This window comes from Alligator mississippiensis, chromosome 1 (assembly GCF_030867095.1).
Source record: "Alligator mississippiensis isolate rAllMis1 chromosome 1, rAllMis1, whole genome shotgun sequence".
NCBI lineage: Eukaryota > Metazoa > Chordata > Crocodylia > Alligatoridae > Alligator > Alligator mississippiensis.
Window position 1 is genome coordinate 136,235,111 of NC_081824.1, and position 24,475 is coordinate 136,259,585.

Consider the following 24,475-nt stretch of genomic DNA (forward strand, 5'->3'; position numbering starts at 1 on the left):
CGCCGGTCAGTCTTTTAGTTGTGCGATCATTGAGTTCGCTTTTTACAAGAAAGATAAAAAACAGTAGGAAAGGTTTAAGCGTCAGAAGCAAAGAGAGAAGGTGACCCTTCCTGAAAAAACTCTCTGGACATGTGTACATGGAATATTATTCCAGCATGTTGCAAAGGGAGGGGCACTCCTTCCTACTCACAGCGCTACCCATCATCTTTGGCAAAGGTTTTATATTATGCTTTGTTCCCCAGAGGGAGCCTAATTCATACATTTTTGCTTTGTTCACAGTATTTCATATATTGAGGGAAAAAAGTAAAACATTGTTTGGGGGATCTCTAAAGAGAACAAAAGTTAACTTTGTCCAGCCTTTCTCCCCCTGCCTTGTAGCTGGAACTCCCCCACATTCCTTTAATTCTTTTTTCCAGATAGCAATGAGAAGCAAGCATGCTTTCCTTATTTAGTTTATATGCTCCTCAGTGTTTACATTTGAACTCCTCCCAAGGAACATTAGCATTCTTTTTTCTTTATTTTCAGTATTAAACCTTTGGAATATGATTTTTTGGCTGTTTTTAAATGAGAATGGTTACCAATAAAATAAATCAAAGGTTTTGATAGTTTTCTCATTATAACTTCTGACTGATCTGTTTAAAGTTAAAACCTTACAGGATATCAAAGGGAGTTGGGCCTTTCTGGATTAATCTTCCCTTTTTTTCAGCAGAAGGGAAAAAATAGTGTTGGACCTTGACTCAAAAAAAATTCCTACTTCACAACAGGGTTGTGGGGACCTCCCCACACACACACTCCTTCCCCGGCACACAGTCCCTGCAGGCGGTGGCGGCAGCAGCAGCAGCAGCAGCAAGTGGGTGCTCGGGGAGCTCATGCCTGGTGTAAGTGCTGGTGCCTGGTGGCGCATAGCTTTGGCCAGCACTGCACATTGTGCCAGGGAGCGCAGCCTACGCAGCCTGCCTCTATTACCAGTGGTTCCCACTGTGCACATGCATCCTCTGCACTCGCGTGCCACTGGAGGGAAGCTGCACGTGCTGGAGCTGGCTGCCTACTCCACTCCCTTCTGCGCAGGTCCTGGGACTCCACCAGAAGTGGAGGGGAGTCCTGGCCCCTGCTTTCCCATGGAGTCTGGGGACCTGCATGGCAGGCAGCAGCGCAGGCAGCCGGCTCCAGCACATGCAGCTTCCCTCTGGCGCGAAATTGTGGGGGCTGCGCATGCTGGGAATAGAGGCTGTGCTTCTTCCCGCAGTGTGCAGTGCTGACCGGAGCTACACGCTGGTGGGCACGAACACCTTTGGTGGGCATGAGCACCTGCCTGCTGCTGCTGCCCCTGCGGGGACTGAACACCATGGGAGGAGTGTGGGGAGGAGGGGCCCCACACGCCCATACCCTGCCCCTACAACCCCCCCAACATACCCTATGCCCCCCACACACAACCACACCCCTTCACAACCCCTGCATATACAGCCCCCATGCCCCACCATACACACACACACACATACCCCACCCCACCGTACACACACACAATATACATGGTATAAAAGAGGGGAAGCATTACATGTTTGTGATGGCCTGGACTAGCTAGTCTCTGATGAGGAAGGGGTTAAAGAGTTGCTGGGTTGTGTTTGCCCCACCCTGGTATGCTTGCAGCTAATGTCAGGCTTGGAAGAGTGGTATAAAAGGGGAAGCCAGCTCAGATGGGGGAGGATTCTCATTCCTGATTGAGCCTGGCTTCAGGTTAGATGTCCTTTAAGGAGTGAGCCCTGTGGATTCCCAGGTCAATGTGGTTGCCTGGGTAGATTGCAGAATGGGGACTGGGGATCTGCCCCAGTGCCCCATTACTGTGTTTTCAAGTCACTGAGATATTGGAAGAAAATTATCTTGAAAGTTACCATGTCAGTGTCCAGACATAGGGTACTAATTGGTTTGTTGTAGACCACATAATCTTACTAGAGGCCAGGACAACCAGTTCCATAAGCACCTATTCCTTGTGTTGGAAATAAATTGCATCATCTTGGGGGACTTCAGTCTAGATGACATGCTGGAAAGCTTATGTTGTCAACCTCTGAATTCCTAAAAAAAAATATAAATGACAATTTCTTAACTCAGTGTTGCATCTAACATGGGGGAATTCTGTGTTAGACCTAACTTTGCCAGATGCAAAGGAATTGATCACAGAACTAAAAATAAGTAGTTGCTTAGATGCAAGTGATTCTTAGTTGATTATGTAAATTATGTACAAATAGGTTAAAATTCAAACTGGTAATATATTTATATTGGATGCTATGAACAAGCCAATTTCACAAACTGAAAACACTTATGAGCAAAGTTATGTGGGGGAGAGAATTTGAACAGAAAAATGTGAATGATGATTGAGAACTGTTTAAAAATATCCTACTAAATACCTACAAATCCATAACCTGCACTTGAGAGGGTAAGCTATGCTGGTTAAATAACCAGTCTGGTTTAGGAAGGAAGCAAAAACAGTTATAAAACTGAAATGTCTGGCAAATGGGAAGAAGAAATGTTAATAGAGTATAGATTAGTAGCTATTACTTGTAGGAAATTGGGATGGGAAACTACAGAATGGAAAGTCAGTAGCCAGGAGAGTTAAGGACAATAAAACAGTTTTCCTAGTACTGTATTTTCTCACATACCACATGCCTCCTCTTCCCTCCACCAAGACCAGCACATTGTTTTGGGAAGGCGGAATGAAGAAAAATGGTTTTTCCACAGTCATAGCTGAAAGTTGATTGCATGGAATGACTCGCTGGTCTTGAGAGGAAAGTTAGTTTTAAACAGAGTTAAAACTGGACTCTGCCCCTGCTAAATGCTAGCCAGAGAGAAGCACAGGTCTTGGCATCATCTCCATGCTTCTATTTTAGTGCAAAAATCATCCTCCCTACCTAAGACATGCTCCCTCTGAGTTTGGAGGACTAATTTTGGGGGGAAAGCTGCATGTGGTATGCAAATAGATATGGTATATTAGGAACACGATCATAGAAAGTAAGGGTGAGAAGTGATCTCAGGAGATCATCTAGTCCAGCTGCTCTTCTGGTTTCTCTGCATCACCAGCTGCAGTGGCGGAGCCAGACGCACGCTCTCCATACTGGCGTGATCACCCACACCTTGTGCTGCTCAGTGCCAGAGGGCAGTTGGCAGGAGGGCGGGGGGGGGGAAGGGGACCGAATGTGCCTCTGTAGAACCACCACGGCTGTAGTGTGACGTGTGGGAGGAGTAGAACTGATGAACCTTAATAATGCATTGGTTCATTACTAGATGGAAAGGTGAAAGGTAAATTCATACACTGATTGTGATGAAATATTCTCACTTCCAGTAGGAACTCAGGTGGATGTTAAATAGCAGCTGCCAAAATTATTTTTAAGTCAGTACATCTTAATGATTTGCGCCTGAGAGTTAGCCAAGAATGGTCTAGACCTGGGGTGCTCAAACTTTGGCCCATGGGCCATATCTGACCAGTAGAGCCATCACATCTGGCCCACGGGATTCCCTGGAGGTCAGGAAATTTTGGTGGCAGGGGAGGGGTGGCCATTAATACAGCCACCGTCCCCCCTGTCAAATTCCCAAACCCCAAGCCCCATGTAGCTGGGCCACGTCTTCTCACCCCACAGCTGTATTGAGGCCAGCCCGCACTCCCTCCTACCTGTGGGGTGGAGCCACATCCTTATCCTTTACCTTTTCCTGCAGGGTCGGACCACACCCCTTTGCCCCCTATGCAGGGCTAGGCTAGAGTGGAGCTAGACCCATTACTCCCCTTCCCCACTTGGGGCCATGCCATGCCCACTTTCCCTCCACAAGGCTGGGTTAGGGCCAGGCCACACCCTCTTCCCCTCAAAGGGAAAAACCATGCCCCTTTCCTCATCCTGCAGGGCCAGGTCAAACCCACTTCCCCTAAGGGGCCGGGATGGTGCTCATTAAGTCTGCTCCAGGCACCAGATTGGGACCATTGGTCAGATCTAGCCCACAGATCAACTGGACACTGCCCATCCAGCATCCTGGGGAAAATGGTTGAACACCACTAATCTAGACCAGCGGTTTTCCACCTGTGGTCTGTGGACCCCTGGAGGGTTCTCAAAAGATGACTTATTATCAATCAAAAGTATGTGAATACCCACATTTACAATTCAGAGGGATCTGTACCTCCATTTGAAATTTCCAAAGGGGTCTGCAGCTCCATTCAAAATGTTTTAGGGGCCCACAAATGAAAAAAGTTTGAAAACTATTGATCTAGACTGTTTGCATTAATTTTAAATAAGTCCTGGAAGGCAGGAATTGCCTGAGATTGTACAAAGGTAAATGTCATGCCTAAAATTAAAACAGGTAAAAATCACCCACCTACTGGGAAAAGGGTGGGTGATTAGAGACATATAAAGCTTGCATCAATCCCAGGAAAAATAGCAGATCATTTGATATAAGACTTTTAGCAAAGAATAAAGAGGAGAATGATGCCAGTCAGTATGGATCTGTGGAAAATTCATCTCGTCAAACTAGCTTAATCCCTTTTTTAAAAAAATTAAACTACAAGTTTGATTGATTTAAAAAGTAATAGACTGAATACAATATGCTGAGACTTGTATAAGATATTTGATTTGATATCACATAGTATTTTGATTAAGAAACTGGAATGTTACAAATCCAACACAGATCATATTAAGCTGTTTAAAAATGCCTAGTTTTAAAATGTACTTTGAAGTGGTAAAGTGTCATTAAATGGGTTCTTTTCAATCCCTGCAAGATTCCACTATAATCTTGGCCTTATTTCTTTGCTTTTTCAATGGCCAGGAAGAAAACATAAGATTATAAGTCTGTAGATGATACACAGATTGTAGGGGGGCAAATAACGATAAAGACTGATCATAGGCCTGAGCTGCTTGGTAAATTGGATGGAAGTCAAGCACTATGTGCTTTATTGAGGTTAAGTAAAACATTTGTCTAGGAATGAAGACTGCAAGCCCCTACTTAAGAGTTTTTGCTTCCCAGAAAACTTGTAAAACGACTTGGGTGGGGTCATGGTGGGTTTACAGGTAAATAATTTTTGCCAGTTTTCAGGGAAGTCAGAGACATTGTTGCAACACTTAGGGCACAGATAGGCATTCAAGCCCTTGCTCTAACTCATGGCACTTTACATAAAGGGTCCCAAGTTAGAGCTCCTCCCTCCCACCCCAACCCAGCAGACATTTCACCTATTGGGTTGGGGGGCTGGGGGGGATTGAGCCTGCCTGTACTGACCTCCTGTCCAGCAGGCAGGGGCTGCCCCTCTCCCCAGGGGGGAGCTGTCAGCAGGGAGGGAGTGGAAAGCAAGCAACAGTGAGCTGCCTCTGGGCTTTGCCACCCTAAACTGGAGGGGGGGCGGGTGGATTGGAGCTCCTCTGCCTTGTGGATCCTCCCTCAGCCCCTCTTGCTGGGGTACTGGGGGCAACCAGGCCAAGACTGCTAAGCAAGGGGGCTCTGATCCACACCTCCCCACCTTTCTTCTCCCCCCCAGCTCAGGCCAGGCAAAGCCCCCAGCAGCAGCTTGCTGCTGCTGGCTTCCACTTCCCTCCCTGCTGACAGCCCCAGCCCCTAACAAGGAAAAAATTAACACTAGGGAACACAAGTTCCCTAAGGTGCTCTAAAGCAGAATGCCTTCATCTGATACCTCATTTGAGGAGGGTTAATTTTTCATGCAATTGGCCACGTTAAAAGCACTCTGCAGGCATGCATGTGTGTCACAGCATGGCTGCAGCATGCTTTCAGGAGCCTGATCACATGAACAATGTAACTTCTGTCTGCACCCTTAGGGGAAATTTTTTTTCAAGAGTGTGGCATGACCTTGAACTCCTTAATAGCCCAAGAGAAAGTAGTTTAGGAGCAATTTATGGAGGACAAAACATCCTGTGGCATAGCATAATCTTAACGTTAGTATTCTAAGCAGAGTCTCTGCCTCCTATAAACAGTGTAAAGCTGTTCATATGTTCAGACTGCCTAGCCTGTACATGTAATATTAGATATATGTGACTCCCCTATACATGCAAGGGGGGGTGGATCCAGAGCCCCCTCTTTCAAGTGATGTCACAGTTGGGGACTTTTTAAAATCACCAAAGCAAGAATTCCACCCCCCACCCTTTCCCCTCTGTGCTCAGCAGCACCTCCCCCTCCCACCACCCTGCTCCCCCACCCACCACTGCTGCTGTCCTCAACTATCCAGGGGGAGGCTCCAAAGTTGCTCCTGTTGTGCTCCAGCTGGGCACCACAGGGAGCCAGGCTTAGCTGGAGATAGTGGCAGCGGGCAGGTTTCTTCTCCTTGCCCCACCCCACAAGCACTCCTTACCAACTCAAGGAGTAGGCTCAGGGAGGAGGAACCTGTGCACTGCTGAGCCCGTGCAGCCCAGGTGGAGCACAACAGGAATGGCTCTGGAGCCTCCCCACGGAGGGTAGGGGATGAGATGTGTGCAGCTGAGCATGGAGAGGAAGGGAGAGGGGATGAAAGGGAGAAGGTAAGATTTTTACCTAACTGAAGGACTTCAAAATGGTCCCCATCTGCTGCTCCCCTGGGGCAGTCAGCCTGCCCAGGTGATGGGGGCTGGGGGGAAAGATGGGAGTGGTGGTTGGGGGTGTAGCCACCCTTGCAGTGCCAGTTAAGATTACAACATACCCCTCTTAAAATCCTGACCCGGCATGGGAGTCTTGATTTTTAGTGACCTTGCAGAGCTGTGACATTTCATTTCAGTATATGGCACTCCCTAACTTCTCTTGTTTATTGCTCAATCACTTTTTTCCTCCAAAATCTTAAAATGAGTCAAAATTAGACTCCAAGTTTCCTTTCAGAATCTGAGCCAGGTTATCTGCTAGTGTGAGTCAATCTAGCTTCACAGAGGTCAGTGAAGTTTACACCAGACTCAATTCGGGCGCTCTGGATTTGTGATTTTAATGTATAATTGGGGGGCTCGAGTTGACTCACCTGATATTATAACACACTGGGAGAAAAGAGAAAGATGGAGCAAGGAGTGGCTTCTACCACATAGCAACAAGCAGCTCCTGTGGCAGGAACAGAAAGGAAGCAGCAACTATCTTAGGTTTTATATAGTCCCTGTCACCATGGTAACTAAACATTGCAGATGATTAAGGGCATTGATTGAAAACCTTTGTCAAGGTGTATTTTACATCATGATCTCATGTCATCAGCTTAACTCTAATTCTAGCACTAAGTCTTTCTGTGGTCTCGGTGAAGCCGCTTACCTCCTCTCAGTCAGCAAAAAGGGAGACCTGCTTTGCAAAAGGGTCATGAGGATTAATTAGTTAATATTTGACCCTGAAAAAATAAAATAATAACAATAATACCAAGCTCTTATCTAGTGACTTTCCTGTGCTGATCACTTAGCGCTTTCTAGAATAGACAATTTTAGAATTGGGGAAGGTAAAGTGACTTTCCAAAGGTTGTCCAGCAGGCCAGTGGCAGGGCAGGGTATAGAATGCCATACTCCCTGCTGATCTTTCTTATACAGCTTTGTTCTGTATCCCTTCTGTTCCTTCCATTTTGGGATTATTCCCAACCAGGCAATTGATATGCTAAATGATACAGTGCAGTTAAAAAAGCAGTTACCTGGATGACCTACCTTAAACCATCCCTCTGCTGGGCTATGGAGGGCTCATTTTGATGTATGAGATAATGGAGACTTGTATTATATATCACAGCTGGAAAAGAGCCAGGATTCCATTGCTAAGCATAGGCCAATTTGGTGAGCTTGGCTTTAGACAGTTGCTGCGTGGTCATACTGTGTCTGAAGATAACACTTTTTACCCTCAGCATATTTAAAATATAACATTTCTCTTGGGGCCAGGGACAGGAGGGAACGCACCCTTTGTATTTCTAATGCACCAACAGTGGTTTGCTGTAAGATTGCTTGCTATTAGTGTTTGCACAGATTAAAAACATGGGAGGGCAGGATAGGGCAGCAATGGAGAACCAGAGAGATTTTACTATGAACCTCCTGGAAAAGAAATAGAATTCACAGGACAATTCATTGCATCTCCTAAGGAGTGTGGTGAAGCTGAAGGTTTTGCAGTGCTTTCATCGGACACTCTGGCAAGACACAATGTGTGGTCAAAGAAAAATAGTTAATGAAGTAGCAGATAAGTTTACTCCACACCTGGCATTAGCCATCATTTGTCACAAGGAGCAGTGACATTTCCCCTAGTTAAATCTCTTGAGAGAGAGAGGCCTGTTTGAGTGGATCTGCCAGTCCAGCTATTGCATCTTCAGTGTGACTGAAAGGCTCTGTCTGATTGCTGGTGGTAGCTTAAACACCCTCTGTTTTATTTCTAGTGAGTAGTAGGAAATTAAACCTGGGGAGGTGGCATGGAAGCAAGCAAGCCATGTTTTGTTTCCCTTCCTATGGAGCTAAGTCTTTGAGGATGAATTGATGTCTATGGTTCACTTATTTCTTTGGGATTTGCCTTAAATTCACTTGCCTGATTGAAGAGTGACAGGATAGCACATTTAACTGAAGAATCTCTTTCCCTTTATTGATGTTGCTGCAGACAATTTATTTGGACAATGACATCTCTTCGTTTGTTCAGATCAGAGGGTCCGTTCCACTGTTTTGGGAGCAACCAGGACTTCAGGTAAATAAAATGAAAAATTAAGTGTTCTCTCACTACTTGTACCTAGGATCTAGATCTTGTGCTCTTTAACTTAAAAGGAAGCATGTTTGGTGTGCAGTGTATGTGCTCAATCTCAAGGTCAGAAGGGAACATTATCATCACCTACTCTGATCTAGTGCACAGCTTAGACCATAGAATTTTACCAAATGATTATTGCATTGTCTAGTAAGGTGAATACAACCTATAAATGCTATGTTGTCTACCCTCTCACTCTACACACTTTCCTTTCAGTCTACAGGACTTTTTTTTTACTTCCAAACTATCCTCAAGTTCTTCTGCTTAGCATAGCCCTGAGTAACAGCATCAGACAGCTGTCAACTAAGAACAGCTCTCAACATTTGGGTCAGAACTTATCTGCCCTCATCATGCCAGGCTTACATTGGGAATCATTTATAAATCATTCAAGTAGGATTTAGCCTGGCAAGTCCAATCAGAGAACTCACAGGCCACATCTTCAGATGACTGTTTTGTCTTTTAAACCTGTTTCTACTCAGCTGTTCATTCTGGCTGCCCCCTCAGTGAGACATCATGGAAGAGTTCAGGCAAGAGGCAGCCCGATAGATTTGCATTCTCAGAATAGGGGAAGACAATCAGAGTGTATATTTGAATGCACGTACCTATGAATATGTGTGCATTGCATGTATATGTCATGCAATAGCTTTTATAATTGAAACAAAGCTTTCTTTTTTTAATATTCTCTTGAAATTCAATAAATCCCTAAAGTTTTCATTGGACAAAAATACTAGCAGACCTGTATTTGTGAAACCATAGGGATTATCCCTGAACCAAATATTTATGGCTAACGGGCATCATTTCTAACTGGACATACTCTCCTCTCTCAAGAAGACAGTGGCATATATTTTTGTTTCTTTGGGGCTAGATTACGCAAACTTTACTCACCATAACGGAGGCTTGCTCACAGGAGCACTTACTCCTTGGATGTGCATGCTCTGGCACTGCTGTTGAAAGGGTTGCACAATCTACCCTGGGCAGAAAAACAAGGAAAGAAAAAGAAGAACAGGAAGGAACACGTGATGTGTTTTGAAAATGTCATTAATGCTCTTTCTACAGGAGCCAGACATTCGCTGGGCAAAATATTCAGCACAGTCTTCAACACTGTAAGGCAATAACAATACTTAGCACTTAGTAAGAGGTTGAACCCAGTGCCACTGGGGCCAGTGTTACAACTCCCATTCAGTTTAGTGGTGCAGGATTTAGTCCTTGAAAAAAAACAAAGCACTGTATTAATCAGCTAATCTGCATAACAAAAGATCAAACAAGTCAGGCTGCTTTCTCCCTGGAATTGGCAGTTCCCCAATGCTTTCTGACTATCTAAGGGAGAAAAGAAGGTTGGGTACACAGTGCACTCATGTGGTATAGCTTATGAGACACTTGAAAGAGAGTATTGGCTAGAGATTTGGATAAAGATTTGTTTGGCCATAAAAGGGGTGGAGGTATCTTGTTAATTAATGTTGTTCATGTTTTCAATTGTAATTGTAAATATTGCTCTCTCATAAGAGCCGCAGCCTTTGTACGCAAGGACATTCTATGTGTAGGTGTGTGGTGCTAGTAAGCAGGCATTTTTTCTGAGGGAGAGAGGGAGACATCTAGTGATTTAGGATTTCAGTAGCTTAGAGAATTACTTCATATTTTTCCTTCTATTTTTTTTTAGGTTGGTTCCCATCATCTGAGACTTAACAGAGGCTTGGAAGCTAATGCTCCTGCTTTTGACAGGTAGGCTGCATCTGACTGTGATAGTAGCACAACCCCTAGGCATTTAACCAAAGTTCCACAGCTTTATACCGTGTCAGTGAACCACAGGTGTGGTGTTAGAGACAAAAAGCACCTATTAGACCTAGACCTGCTGTTGCAGAATTGTTCCTTCCCATCAATTTTTTTTAGTGCTTTGCCCATTCTTGTTTCAGTGGCAATTGGATTAAAATGATCTCTCAGCCTGTTTGTAAAGGAATTAAGAACTTCTGAATGCTGCTTAAAATAGTTAAAATCCAAATTAGCTCTTTGAGGGCTGAAAACGTACTTGCACATAAACCAGTGGATCCCAACCTTTTGAGATTTTCAGCACCCCTTGTTAGACATAAGGCACCCCCCTGGAAAATGTCAGCTCTTAAATTTCGCTAATTTTTGGCTACAGAAAAAATAACACAGCAATTCTTCTGTTGCAAAGAACTCAGAAAGACCACAACAGGTTGGAATGTTTTTGACACTATGGCTTCCTACTTGAAATCACTGGGTTTATCTTGTGAATCCAGTGCAGATGTTTGCATTCCTAAAACTGCTAATATTGTTCAGCATCCTCTGACACTTTTAAAAGAATCCCATAGTACCTCAGAGTACTGCAACACCCTGGTTGAGAATCACTGACATTAGACTCTTCATAACTTTTCTTCACTTTTTGTTCAAGTAAAATAAAATATCAGAGCTTTACAATCTGGATTTCTTTTCCTTTCCATGTTCATGTTACTCTACCAAACTGCCAGCATGCGACTCTATTACACAGGAAGATTCTGTGGGGGTGACTTTCTTTGCCCTTATCCAGAGACTAACCCCATAAGATGCTATAGCTCTGCTAAAACCTGCCAAAAGTCCATGGCCACTTGATTGCTTTCAGTTCTTGATCTTCAAGGGTTGCCAGATCTTGTTGTCCTCTTTGGGCAAACTCTCATTGACTTCAGCAGGAACACTGTCTCAGAATAATATGATGGGGTTTGTTTTGTGAATTTCCAAGCCCTTGACTAACCTAATCATGTGACTTTTGTTAACAAATTAAAACTTATGTTCAAGCAAAATGCCTGCTTGTCTGTAGGTATTTGTATTTTATTTGTGTTATTTATTGTGCTTTTCCTAAAAAATGGCCGTTACTGATAATTTTGGTCAATGATTGGGAATTAGGGCTTCGTTGTTCATAAGGAGTCCATACCCCAGAGAATTTGGGGGTAGATTCTTAAAGGTGCCTAAATCCCATTGATTTTAAATACATGAACACTTGTGAGATTCTGGGGCTTGCTGTCTTCCGGCTTCCTGGCAGAGCTGTGCCCAACTATCTTGAACCTCCTTCACATTTGTGGGTTTTTGCTCAGCAGAGAAGGAATCTGCACATATAATCACAGCTCAGTCAACATCACCTTATGTTGTGCAACCCCCAAGGTGTCAAGGGCCATGTCTACACGTAATGCTGACTGTGTAGTTGTTACTGCGCAGTAATTTAGTACTTGCATACACAAATACTAAATGCTTGGAGTTACTGTGCAGTAGCATCCCCCTATGGCTTCTTGATAATGCTGACAGTGCAGTAGCTCATTACTATTGTGCGGTAGCGTCACATCACACTTTTTACCACACAATGCTACTGTGCAGTAGTAAGGAGCTACTATGCAGTCAACATTTTGTGTAGATGCAGCCAGGGGGAAGTAAGCTCACCGTCTCACCTACCCAACAGAATCTGTAGTCATTATCCCAAGAGCTACCAAGCAGCTTTTTCACAAGCACAAAGGAGGTATGGAATGGCTTGGAGCTGTCCCTCTTCCTTATGCACATCACAGTCCAGATGTCAGGTTTTCTCTGCTGCCAGAATTGTGCAAGACCATCCATCCCAAACTAGATCTTTAAAGGACTGTATTAAGAGGCTCTTTGACAAGAGGCAATCAAATACGTGTGCAGAAAAAGTCACTGGAGCCTAACAAGTCACAGCTGCTTTTCTATCTGTTTTGGAGTGGCCACAGTCTGTTTCTTTTTCACACCTGATGCTTTGACATGTTGAAAAGGCACTGAGAGAAGTGAATACAAATTTACCTTTTTTTTAAACCTTATTTTCTCTGAGAAATCCCAGTGCAGTGTTCACATGGCAAGCCTTAACTTTAGTGTTTCGATTCTTTGTTTTTAAAAAATCCTGTTTTCTGTGGACAAGGCCCTTGTTTTTTTTCCTTTTTAATTATTCTTCCAATTATTGATAAAAAGAACAATATTAGTACAAAAATAGGCCTTATTGCTGCAACTAGCTTCACTTAAATGAAAGGGCTATTTGCATTGGGCAGGGTTTTGCCTGAACAAATCCAGTTGCAGAATTGGGGGCCGTAGCTTGTTACCCAGCTGATCTGGATTTATAGCCAGGTTTCTTGAAGGCAGGGCTGTGAAATGTATACTGTGTTTTACAGTGTGGCTGATTTCTTGCTGATGGGTCTCACTAATGCAGTCTGTGACTTGTGTTGATGGTTTACTGTCACTTTTCAGCACCATTCTTGGGGCATGGCAAAACAGGCAGCAGAAGCAAACCTATCATTGGTGCTGTTCGTTAATTTTCGTAGACTCATAGATTCATAGATGTTAGGGTCGGAAGGGACCTCAATAGATCATCGAGTCCGACCCCCTGCATAAGCAGGAAAGAGTGCTGGGTCTAGATGACCCCAGCTAGATGCTCATCTAACCTCCTCTTGAAGACCCCCAGGGTAGGGGAGAGCACCACCTCCCTTGGGAGCCCGTTCCAGACCTTGGCCACTCGAACTGTGAAGAAGTTCTTCCTAATGTCCAATCTAAATCTGCTCTCTGCTAGCTTGTGGCCATTGTTTCTTGTGACCCCTGGGGGCGCCTTGGTGAGTAAATACTCACCAATTCCCTTCTGTGCCCCCGTGATGAACTTCTAGGCAGCCACAAGGTCGCCTCTCAACCTTCTTTTGCGGAGGCTGAAAAGGTCCAGTTTCTCTAGTCTCTCCTCATAGGGCTTGGTCTGCAGGCCCTAGACCATACGAGTGGCCCTTCTCTGGACCCTCTCCAGGTTATCCGCATCCTTCTTGAAGTGTGGCACCCAGAATTGCACGCAGTACTCCAACTGCGGTCTGACCAGCGCCCTATAGAGGGGAAGTATCACCTCCCTGGACCTATTCGTCATGCATCTGCTGATGCACGATAAAGTGCCATTGGCTTTTCTGATGGCTTCGTCACACTGCCGGCTCATGTTCATCTTGGAGTCCACTAGGACTCCAAGATCCCTTTCCACCTCTGTGCCACCCAGCAGGTCATTCCCTAGGCTGTAGGTGTGCTGGACATTTTTCCTCCCTAGGTGCAGCACTTTGCATTTCTCCTTGTTGAACTGCATTCTGTTGTTTTCTGCCCACTTGTCCAACCTATCCAGGTCTGCCTGCAGCTGTTCCCTGCCCTCCGGTGTGTCCACTTCTCTCCATAGCTTTGTGTCATCTGCAAACTTGGACAGAGTACATTTGACTGCCTTGTCCAAGTCACTGATGAAGACATTAAACAGTATCAGTCCAAGGACTGAGCCCTGCGGGACCCCACTGCCCACACCCTTCCAGGTCGAGACCGACCCATCCACCACGACTCTTTGGGTGCGACCCTCCAGCCAATTCGCCACCCACCGGACTGTGTAGTCATCCACATCACAGCCTCTTAACTTGTTCACCAGTATGGGGTGGGATACCGTATCGAAGGCCTTCCTGAAGTCTAAGTATACGACATCCACCCCTCCTTCTGTGTCCAGGCGTTTCGTAACCTGGTCATAGAAGGAGACTAGATTGGTCAGGCACGATCTGCCTGCCACAAACCCGTGCTGGTTTCCCCTCAGCATAATTTGCCCTGCCGGGCTCTCACAAATGTGAGCCTTGATAATTTTTTCAAAGACTTTACCAAGGATGGAGGTGAGACTGACTGGCCTATAGTTGCCCGGGTCCTCCTTCCTCCCCTTCTTGAAAATGGGGACTACGTTAGCCCTTTTCCAATCCTCTGGGACTTGGCCCATGCGCCACGAGTGTTCGAATATTCCTGCCAGTGGCTCTGCAATGATGTCGGCCAGTGCCTTCAGCACCCTGGGATGGAGCTCATCCGGGCCTGCCGACTTAAAGGCATCCAGTTCTTCCAAGTGACTCTGCACCACCTCAGGATCTACGTATGGAAGTCTGGCGCCTTGCTGCTGCCTCTCTACAACCCCAGTGAGAGACTTGTTGTGCCCCTCACTTAGGAACACTGAGGCAAAGAACTCGTTGAGGAGTTCAGCCTTGTCCCCCCTGTCTGTCACCAATTGTTTCTGCCCATTTAGCAGGGGTCCTATTCCTCCCTGGGCCTTCCTTTTACTCCCAATATATCTAAAAAACAATTTCTTGTTGTCTTTTACTTGGGTTGCCATCCTCAGCTCCATGGTAGCTTTGGCCCGCCTAACTGCCTCTCTACAAGCACAAGCAGAGGAGGTATATTCATCTTCAGTGATCTCACCCTGTTTCCACTTTTTATGGGCTCCCCTTTTGGCCCTTAGGCTGCCCTGGATTTCTCTGGTCAGCCATGGAAGCCTCCTGGCCCCTTTCCCTTTTTTGCCTCGCTCGGGGATCGTCTTGCTTTGTGCCCGAAGGATCGTTTCCTTAAGGCACAGCCACCCTTCTTGGGCTCCCATCCCTTTAAAACTCCTACTCTGCAGTGTGTCCTTGACTAATCGCCTGAGTGCATTGAGATCAGCTTTCCTAAAGTCTAGCACTTTCACCCTACTAGTTACCTTACCCACTCAACGTCTTATGTTGAATTCTATTATTAGGTGATCGCTGTCTCGCAAATGGCTACCGATCTGGAGGTCCCCTATCATGTCATCCCCTGTTGCCAATACCAGATCCAGTATGGCATTCCCCCTAGTGGGACCATGCACCTCCTGTGTCAGGTGGAGGTCCTGTACACAGGTTAGAAACCTGCGTGAGCGATGGGACCTTGCTGTCTGCGTCTCCCAGCAGATGTCCAGGTAGTTTAGGTCCCCCATGACTACCGCCTCTTTAGCTTTTATGGTCTCCGAGAGTTGCCTCAGGAGCCCCGCATCTATTTCTTCCCCTTGGTGTGGGGGTCTGTAGCAGACCCCTACCACCAAATCCCTTTCTCCTTGCCCCCCATGTAGCCTAACCCACAATCCTTCTACTTCCTCAACCTCGGATTCTGTCTTGATGAGGGTTGATGTATATTGCTCACTGACATAAAGTGCAACCCCCCCCCTTTCTTCCCCGACCTGTCCTTTCTATACAATCTATAGCCCTCAATATGTACCGCCCAGTCATGGGATGAATCCCACCAGGTCTCTGTTAGCCCCACTAAGTCATAGGTGTTTAGTGGAAGCAGGAGCGCTAGTTCATCCTGCTTGTTCCCCATGCTCCTAACATTAGTATATAGGCACTTGAGCCCTGTGACTGGTGCCTTTGCTGCCCCCCCGCTCCAAGTCCCAAGGGGACCATTGTTTCTTACCTTCTTGTTTCTTACCTGTTCTGTAGTGCTGGTCTCCCCATGGCTTTCAGGTTTCCAATGTTCTCCTTCTTCAGGCTGGGCTGTCCTTGTGGGTGCCACATGGTTTGGTGGTCCACAGCTTCCCCTGCCCTCGTACTCCCCTCCCCCTGATGAGCCTAGTTTAAAGCCCGCCGGAGGAGATCCGCCAACCTAGTAGAAAACACACGCTTACCTTTGGGGGACAGGTGAAGCCCATCCCAGCTGAGCATGTCCCTCGTCGTGATGTGCGGGTCATTGTCCAGGAAGCCGAAGCCTGCCTTGAGACACCACTGCCGAAGCCACCAGTTGGTTTCTCGGATGCAGTTCTCCTGCCGTCTTCCTCGTCCGGTCACTGGTAGGATGGAAGAGAATACCACCTGTGCACCGAACTCCTTCAGCACGCCACTCAGAGCACTGTAGTCCGCCATCAGGTGATCGGGGGTTCTCCTGGCCGCATCATTAGTACCCACATGGACTAGGACCATGGGGTAGTAATCGGTGGGCTTGATCCTGGCCTGGATTACCTCCGTCACATCCCGAATCTTTGCTCCAGGGAGGCAGCATACATCTCGTGCCGAGGGGTCCTGGCAACAGATGGGTCCTTCCGTACCTCTCAGGATGGAGTCGCCTATGACGAGCACTCATCTCCTCCTCCTCTGGGTCCTCGTGGATCTCTTGATCTGTTCGGAGTGTGAAGAACGTGGTGTTTCTTCTTGCCCAAGGGTTTCCTCCTCCCCTTCCATCTCCTGCAGGGTCGCCAGGGCCTCGTACCTGTTCACCAGTCGGACTGGAGAAGCTGGTACTGGTTCGCTGCGAGCTGCTCCGGTCCTGGCTGTGACTGTCTGCCACTCTGCTGCTTAGGGCACTCCCCGGGCTGCTTCTTCCTTGGGTGCCTGGGCCTGCAGGGAAAGAAAATAACTGTCAATTTCCTCCTCCGCCTCCCTAATCCCCCTCAGCCTGCTAACCTCCTCCCGGAGCTCCCTCACCTGCGCCTCCAGAGCCCTAAGACGGGCACCTGCTGGACAGGTGTGGGGGCCCCAAATCTCTTCCCCCCCTGGCCCTGCTGGGGATCCCCCACAGGCCAGGAGGTAGGGGGACATCAGCTCCCCCATGGGCTCAGTCTGGGTGGAGGCCTCAGACCTGCCCCGGGTAGCCTTGTCCCCCTGGGCAGAGGCCCTAGCAGCACATTTCATGTTCCTTCCTGCCATTACAAACCATTCACTGTTGCAGGATATTCTTGCATTCAGAAGTTTCAATGTCTGGCTTGTGATAAGCCTACACAGCTTGTATAATATACATGCTTGCACATGTGCCTTGCAATTGATGCCCATAATCTGTCCCCAGTCGTCCTGCCTCCCACTCCCAATCTCCTCTGCCCTGCCCACCAGCTCCTGCTGCTTCAGATTAGCCCCCTGACCCTAGCAAGATTTTCTTTTTCATTTTCTTTTCCAGTGGCTGTTTCTGGGCACTGAATGTTCCCACAGCTACCAGAAAAAAAAAAAAAAAGTAGTGAGGGGCGGAGACACTGCTGGGCTCAGCCAATGAGTGGTATGAAGGGGAGCGAAAAAAAATAGTGGCCACTGATGCAAAAAGCACCTGAAATCAGTGGCTGCCAGCACAGTGGCCACCTAAAAATAATCATAGCCAGCACAATTTAGGTAGATACCTATCCTACCATTGATCTTGCAGGGTCAGAGCCATAAAAGAGCTGCACATGTTACAAAATCAAAACTTGCAAAGTTATTAATAGTCTAAGCTGTGTTTCCTTGACTGGGGCCTCCATTCTTTACACTCAATAAAAGCAAAGTATTATTCTTACAATTTCTACAGTTACTATTATGACAACAATATGGAGTGACAGACTGCATGTTTTTTTAAATGTTTGTTAAAAGGAAACCAAGGTATATTTGTGCAGCTATTGGTGCTGAGACCTTCATGTAAGCCACCTCTGCAAGTGCTGCAAGCACTTTGGAAAGGTTAGTTGCTATGCAAGAGTTATTAAACCAAACTATGTTGCTGCTGCTGTTGCAGGCATATGATGCTTCTGAAAGAGCAATATGGAAAACAAGTGATCGTTAACCTGTTGGGAAGCAGAGGAGGAGAAGAGGTACTCAACAGGGCTTTCAAGGTAAAAACAGCCAGCATCAATTCAAATTAAATTGCTGAGATATTCAGTCTTGTTTCTCAAGGAGGGAGAATCTTCTCAGGCTAGTTAATAGGCACCATATCTGAAGAAGCTAGATAGTTTGATTTCTTAGACTATCATGTCTCTTTCCCTTTTTGTGTAACATTTCATGAATAAAATATCAGGATGGTAGATATTACTTAAAAACTGGATATTTTCAAACCAGCAAGGCTGAATGCGATTCATTGTACAGTACTCCAAAGAATTGGTTGAGGTAATTGCAGAGCCATTGTCTGTTGTCCTCAATTAGTTATCAAAGATAAGTAAAGTCCTGGACTGCAGGAAAAGAGTAAATATAATATGCCTATCTTTAAAAATGGAACTAGGAACAGGCAGAGAGCATAGCAGCAGGCAGGGCAGGGAACAGAGCGGCAGATCAGGCAGGGGGAAGGGCCCAGATTAGCACTTGGGGAGGTCACGGGGCTTTATTTGTGGCACACCTGCCAAAAATGTTGGCCCCCACTGGTTTGTTAGACCAGATGTGGCCTAAGTCTCAGTTGACTTTTTAATTTTTAAAAACCTAAAATTAGTCTTAGTTGACTAATTATGTGTGACCCTATTAGGTCACAGTAGACTAATAAACGCCACCGCAGGGTAGTCCAGCTAAACACAAGTACTACCCAGTGGGGCATTGTTTCATGCTCTGCAGCACACATGTAGATAGGCCTGGCTGGGGCACAAGGGTGCTTAAGTGTGGGGCTAGCCAAGCAGGCAGCCCTCATGCTGAAGTACCCTTGTGCCCCAGCTGTCCCCTCCACAGCATGTGGAGCCGGAAAGGGGACCTTGGGCTGACTTCTCTAATGGGGCTCCATGTGCTGTGGGGGGTGCTGGCTGGGGCACGAGGGTGCTTCCACATGGGGGCTGCTTGCTGGCTAGCCCTGCTGCACTGAAGCACCCTTGTGTCCCGGCCAGTCCCTCTGCAGCATGTGAAGCCTGGTCAGGGCAGTCCAGGCTGGCAGGCTGACTCCCTGGCGTCTCTGCCAGCCCAGGTTACTCCAACCAGGCTCCACGTGCTGTGCACAAATAAACTCCAGAACAATATGGTCTGGAGTTTTTTGCTCCCAGGAGTATGTTCAAACAGCATACCCAGGAGCAAAAAACTCTGGAGCAATAAGATCCAGAGATTATTTGTGCCCATTAATTGCACATGTAGATGTGCCCACTGAAAGTCAATGGGAAATTTGCTCATAAGTGCCTGTCACTTGGAAAAAAGAACTCTAATTCCAAAGTCATTTGGATGCTTTTGAATATATATATTTTTATGCTTAGTAAAGTTTAATGCATTTTAGTTGTCATGCTACAGAGGCTTTGACCAAGCAAGCAAGAGGTCAGAATGATGTGAAAGTCCTGATGGCTCAGCTTTTTAAATATTTATCATGTAAAATTAGACAAGGTGAAAGGCTTCTGTTTGGTTGGGTGTAAAAAAAGCCCACATTGGTTTACTTCTGTCAGTCCTGAGCCAGTGTGGGGAAAGAGTGTGCTAGAGACAGACTAGGGAAGTTGTATTCTTTTTGGTAACCAATCCCTCCTTTCTCCTCCCCTGGTGGCAGAGGGACTGAACGGGTAGTAGAAGGGGCAAAGTGACAATCTCCCCTGGTAGGAATGTAGCTGGTCCTAACCCAAGTTTGTGGTTCAAGACAAAAGGCACGCAGAAATGGAGTTGGGCATCCTGGCTTATGCTCAGCTCAGCCACTGAATTTCTGTGTGACTTCAATCCTTTAGTTCCATTGCCTGTAAAACTGAAATAATAATGTTCATTCCTGAGTAATGATGTTCATTCCCTTTTATAAAGTGCTTTGAAACCTATGGATAAAAGCTGAACAAAGTTATAATTATATCACATTACACTGTCTCACAAGTGTCAAGTATTAAGTACAGAAATATAAAGCAGATGTCCCTTATGAATTTTGGCACTGATTATTCAAGGTAGTTTACTTAAAATATCAACATTCTCAGAGATCTTTTCACCATTGTTATTATCCTGGGCACAGAAATAATAGATTTTATTTTTCGTATGGAATCTCTCTCTCTGGGAATTCCTTTCAATGTAGTCATTTTTTTTATTATCTTAGAACAGGGAATCGCAACTAAATCAGAATTCAGGGACCTATCACATAAACATTGGTGTGTTTGTTTATGTATTTTCAATAAAGAGCTGTTTTGGGATTTTTGTTATTAAGCTTTATTCCTCTCATAAAACTGTAAGTGATTTTTGTGAAGGTAAACGGAACTAGATTAACGACATTAGAAATTGGTATTATCCATCAAAAATTACATTTATCCAGAACAGTGACATCTTGGATCATTTTCATTGTACTGCTTTTTGTATGAATAGTTTTTAACTTGATGCATTTCAAAATGCTCAAGTTAAAAATAGGCTAACAGTTAAGAAAGATGTAAATTGTGGAACTCTTCCCTTATTCCTCCTCTTTCTTAAGTTTACTTCTTTTCATCTCCCTTCAATTTAATTTCCTATGTTAATTTCTTCGATCTCTTGCTGCAGTCTTGAAGTTTTCTTGAAATTGATTTAAAATATGTTCATTACAGTTGCTGGTGTCAGTGCTGGTTCATTTTGACCAAGTAGGTCAGTTACCAACACTGTTAGTGTATGAAGGAGGGGTTTTTTGTTATTAATTTAGTAATGTGCTTCTGAACTTCCACTGTTACCTGGAACAGGAAGATGGAAATAAGTATTGTTCCCAGTAAAGCTGTTCATCTTGCAAGCCTTACAATAACCACTATAACTAACTGTAATTATGTGTATAATGAAAGCATGGCGGCTGTCCAGGTTTCAGTAGTTTTGACATTGATGTGCACTGAGGTAGTGGGCAGATTTTGTCCCTGATACAGCTATAAATGTGCCCTGCAGTGTGGATAGAAAAGCAGAAAGTAAGTGTTTGAGTCTGATAACAATACAGTGAAACACATCCCTAACTGAGCTAAAACAGCTTTGGCTTTGTCCATGTGGAGAAGTTATACTGGTCATACTGATATTAGTCTTAATGGCACAGCCTCCATGTAGCCACTTGCATTCTGGTATCTGAGTGGCTTCTTTCAGTTTAGCCAAAACCCCTTCCTAAGTGGCATAAGCCAAATGGAAAAAAGCACTCTTATTCCTCATACTAGGAGATAGAGGTAGACCAAGTGTTTGACAGTTAAAACAGTAACTCTCTAGTTCACTGCTTTGCCCTTTAGTTCTGAACAATGTGTGTTATACATTGGAATTATTTTAGTAAAATCTGAGGTAATCAGATTAATGAAGGGCATTTCATGCCTGTTCTCTCATTTGCTTTATTCACTGCCAACATCACTTTATGGTGTGTTTTAGGATACAGTTTCACAATTTTTTCCTCTCTCAAATTTGAACTTGTCAGGGCTACACGTTTCTATGTGTAATAGGGATAGCTGTAACATAGAAGTGTGGACTGGTTTTATTCTGGTGAATTTATGGCCCCAGTCTTGCATCTCGTTTCATGTTGGCTGCATGGTTAGACCCACTCAAAGCTCTGTTGAGTTCTGGGGCTGGCCAGCATGGAACTCCAGTAACTACATGTCAGCTCCCTGCATGCACTATGGTCTGACTCCTGCAGGGGAAGCTATAAATGAGCATTTATATGCCTTGCCATTGATCTATACATGCCAGCAGGCCCCCACCTTTATTTTGCAGCCACAGAGGTTCCACTATAGCAATTTGGTTCTAACAGTCCAATTTACTCTGAGAAAGGAAAGGACAGGAAGTTGACATTTTAAAAAGAAGAGTGAAATTGTGTACTTCCTTCTAGGTTTCTCTAACTTTACTAACAGTGCAGTGGATTTAGGTGTTGTGTCAGCCATAACTTTGCTTTCCTCGTCTCCTTTTCCAAATAGAAATTGCTGTGGGCTTCTTCCCATGCAGCAGACACACCCATGATCAATTTTGACTATCATCAGTTTGCAAAAGGTGGAAAAATAGAGAAGCTGGAAAATTTGTTGGGGCCTCAGCTAAAGTTGCACTGGGATGAATTTGGCATCTTCACCAAGAGCAAGAATGTAAGTCCACGGTGAGTGTTCCTGCCCCTCACTCCCTTTGGAGGCACAGATTGTGTCACATGCTGAACTGCATTTATCCCCTTGTTTGGCAGCTGCTTTAACTTTCCTCTGCTATTTACATTTTAAAAGGTGTTGATTCAAGATTTTCATGTGACTTCCCTTTGTACCAATATGTTGCCTTTCTATGCCAATTTTTCTATATCCAGACTACGTAGACCATTTGATAACTTAAGATCTCGGTTTTTTTCCCACCTTTAAAACGATTTCTTAGAATTTTGATTCTCACAATCTATGCATAGGCAGTGTTCTCTTCTTCACAATCATTTTCATTAGATGACTTAGCACCATATTCATTTCAGGTTTGATTTGCTTCTATTAGGGCATTCATTTCCTGTCCATTGAATTGTTTTACCTTTTATAGAACCTATTTAGCTATCATGATAGGAAAGATCCACCTAGATGTGAAAGCATTTGTTGCAAATGCAGCTGAAAATATTAATTTGTTGATTATGTGAAGAGAGTTTGCAAAAAAAGAAGTGCCTTCGGTATATAGTCAGATCTGGGAGTGAGCTATTGAATTTAGCCTTCTAATAAATAATCCACCACAATTTTAGGAGCAAGAAACTATTTTGATAGAAATCAACCGAAGTAAAAATGTCATTGTTTAATTAATCTTCTGTATTGGGTTCTTTTCATGACTACTGACAACATTTCTGAGTATGCAAAATACAATAAGTGTAATCAAATGTTGCGTATAAGGGTGTAAGCTAATTGCTGGGACTCAGGAAGAATTAACCCCTATTTCCCTCCTCTATTTATTCTGCTGGTGTTTTGTAGCCTTTTTCATATATTTTTTTAAAGCATGAAATGGTGGTCACAGTTGGAATCAAAATTGAATGCATGGTCTAATGGTCCCATTGTATATGCTCTTGTATTTTTATAGAATATATTATTATAGGGAATTTAACAGGGCTCCTTGAAATCTGTTTTGAGGTCATGTACAATTTGTGAGCCAAATTTTGGCTGCTGGCCTTAGCCAGGCTTCCATTTTTTGAACCTGGAAAATTTCTAGCATAAGTAATTGCTGGTGTGGTTTTGCAGTTATAGTCAGCTCCTCAGACATCTAAATGAGATAAATCATGTTGGCAAGTACTCACATATGCAAAGTGTGGGTGGAAAAATGCAGGCAGAGTGTTAGAGAACCTGGCCTCATTTACGTGTAGGTCAGATGCAATTTTTGTCGACCTGCTGACTGGTAAAGCTTTCCCTTGGCAAATAAGAAAGTTTGTCAGTATTTGTTTGACATGGGGACTCCTAATAACCTGCCATACATCTCTTTATTCTTTGTTTGGTTACCAAAGTCTGCAAACAGGTACCTTCCGATTGAATTGCCTGGATTGTCTGGATCGTACTAATAGTGTGCAGTCCTTCATTGCACTTGAGGTAAGTTTATCAAAGGCCTTTTCTAAATACAGTCTTCTACCACCTAGTTTATATCCTGCAGGAAAAAGCAAGTGGGGGGTTCTGGGTGATGTAGTTCTGTCTTGCCAGCATTAAGATATTTTCACTTGTTGAATTTTCAAACAATGGCCAGGTGAAATTCCTAAATGGGGAAAGAAGAGGAAATATGGAAAGTATTTTTTCAGGTCTCTTCTTCCTGTGTCCAATTCAGGTTCTTCACACGCAGCTAGAGAGCCTAGGGTTGAACTCAAAGCCTATAGTGGAGCGCTTTGTGGAGTCCTACAAAGCAATGTGGACTGTCAACGGTCACAATCTGAGTAGAGTTTTCACAGGCAGTCGTGCCCTGGAGGGAAAACACAAGGTAAAGGAGAATGTAAGATCTGTTTGTTCATGTGTAAGTGACAGAAGCCTATAGGCTGTTATTCAAGGTGTCATTTGTGCTGATACCTTTTCTCCATACAGGTAGGAAAACTGAAGGATGGAGCCCGTTCAGTGTCACGTACCATTCAGTCAAATTTCTTTGACAGTGTGAAACAGGAAGCCATCAAATTGCTGCTCATGGGTGATTTTTTCAGTGAGGAGTATGCAGACAAAGGAAAGATGCTTATGGACAACACTGCATTGCTGGGTAGGTCAGATGTAAATCTGTTATCTTACTGTTCTGCTTGTTACCAAATATTCTAGATGCAGTACCCAATCTCATTCGTTGAAAAAACCAAGAAATAACTGATGGTTGCACCAATGTGTTGGTGTTTAGAAGCAGTGCTTTCAAGCCAGCATAGCATATGTCAGTGTGTTTTCATTCCACTGGTTTTATTTCCCCAAAATATTGCATCAGCTTGCTTAGAATGTTTGTTCATTTATTGAAGGGCTGAGCTGAAG

At 44.7% G+C, this 24,475-nt stretch overlaps 1 protein-coding gene across 4 annotated transcripts in view; it reads left to right on the forward strand.

Annotated features, from left to right (window-relative positions):
* SYNJ2 (synaptojanin 2) overlaps positions 1-24,475 on the forward strand; it is a 110,577-nt gene that overhangs the window by 51,244 nt on the left and 34,858 nt on the right. For 2 of the 4 annotated variants that reach the window (XM_014596818.3, XM_014596819.3), the window contains exons 5-11: positions 8,539-8,622; positions 10,334-10,395; positions 17,950-18,046; positions 21,971-22,143; positions 23,494-23,575; positions 23,805-23,954; positions 24,056-24,221. In XM_014596818.3, the coding sequence (XP_014452304.2) occupies positions 8,539-8,622; positions 10,334-10,395; positions 17,950-18,046; positions 21,971-22,143; positions 23,494-23,575; positions 23,805-23,954; positions 24,056-24,221 (814 nt within the window). Of the gene's footprint in view, positions 1-6,260; positions 6,495-8,538; positions 8,623-10,333; positions 10,396-17,949; positions 18,047-21,970; positions 22,144-23,493; positions 23,576-23,804; positions 23,955-24,055; positions 24,222-24,475 lie in introns of those variants that run through there. The other 2 variants (XM_019479801.2, XM_019479800.2) reach the window with 2 other exon arrangements.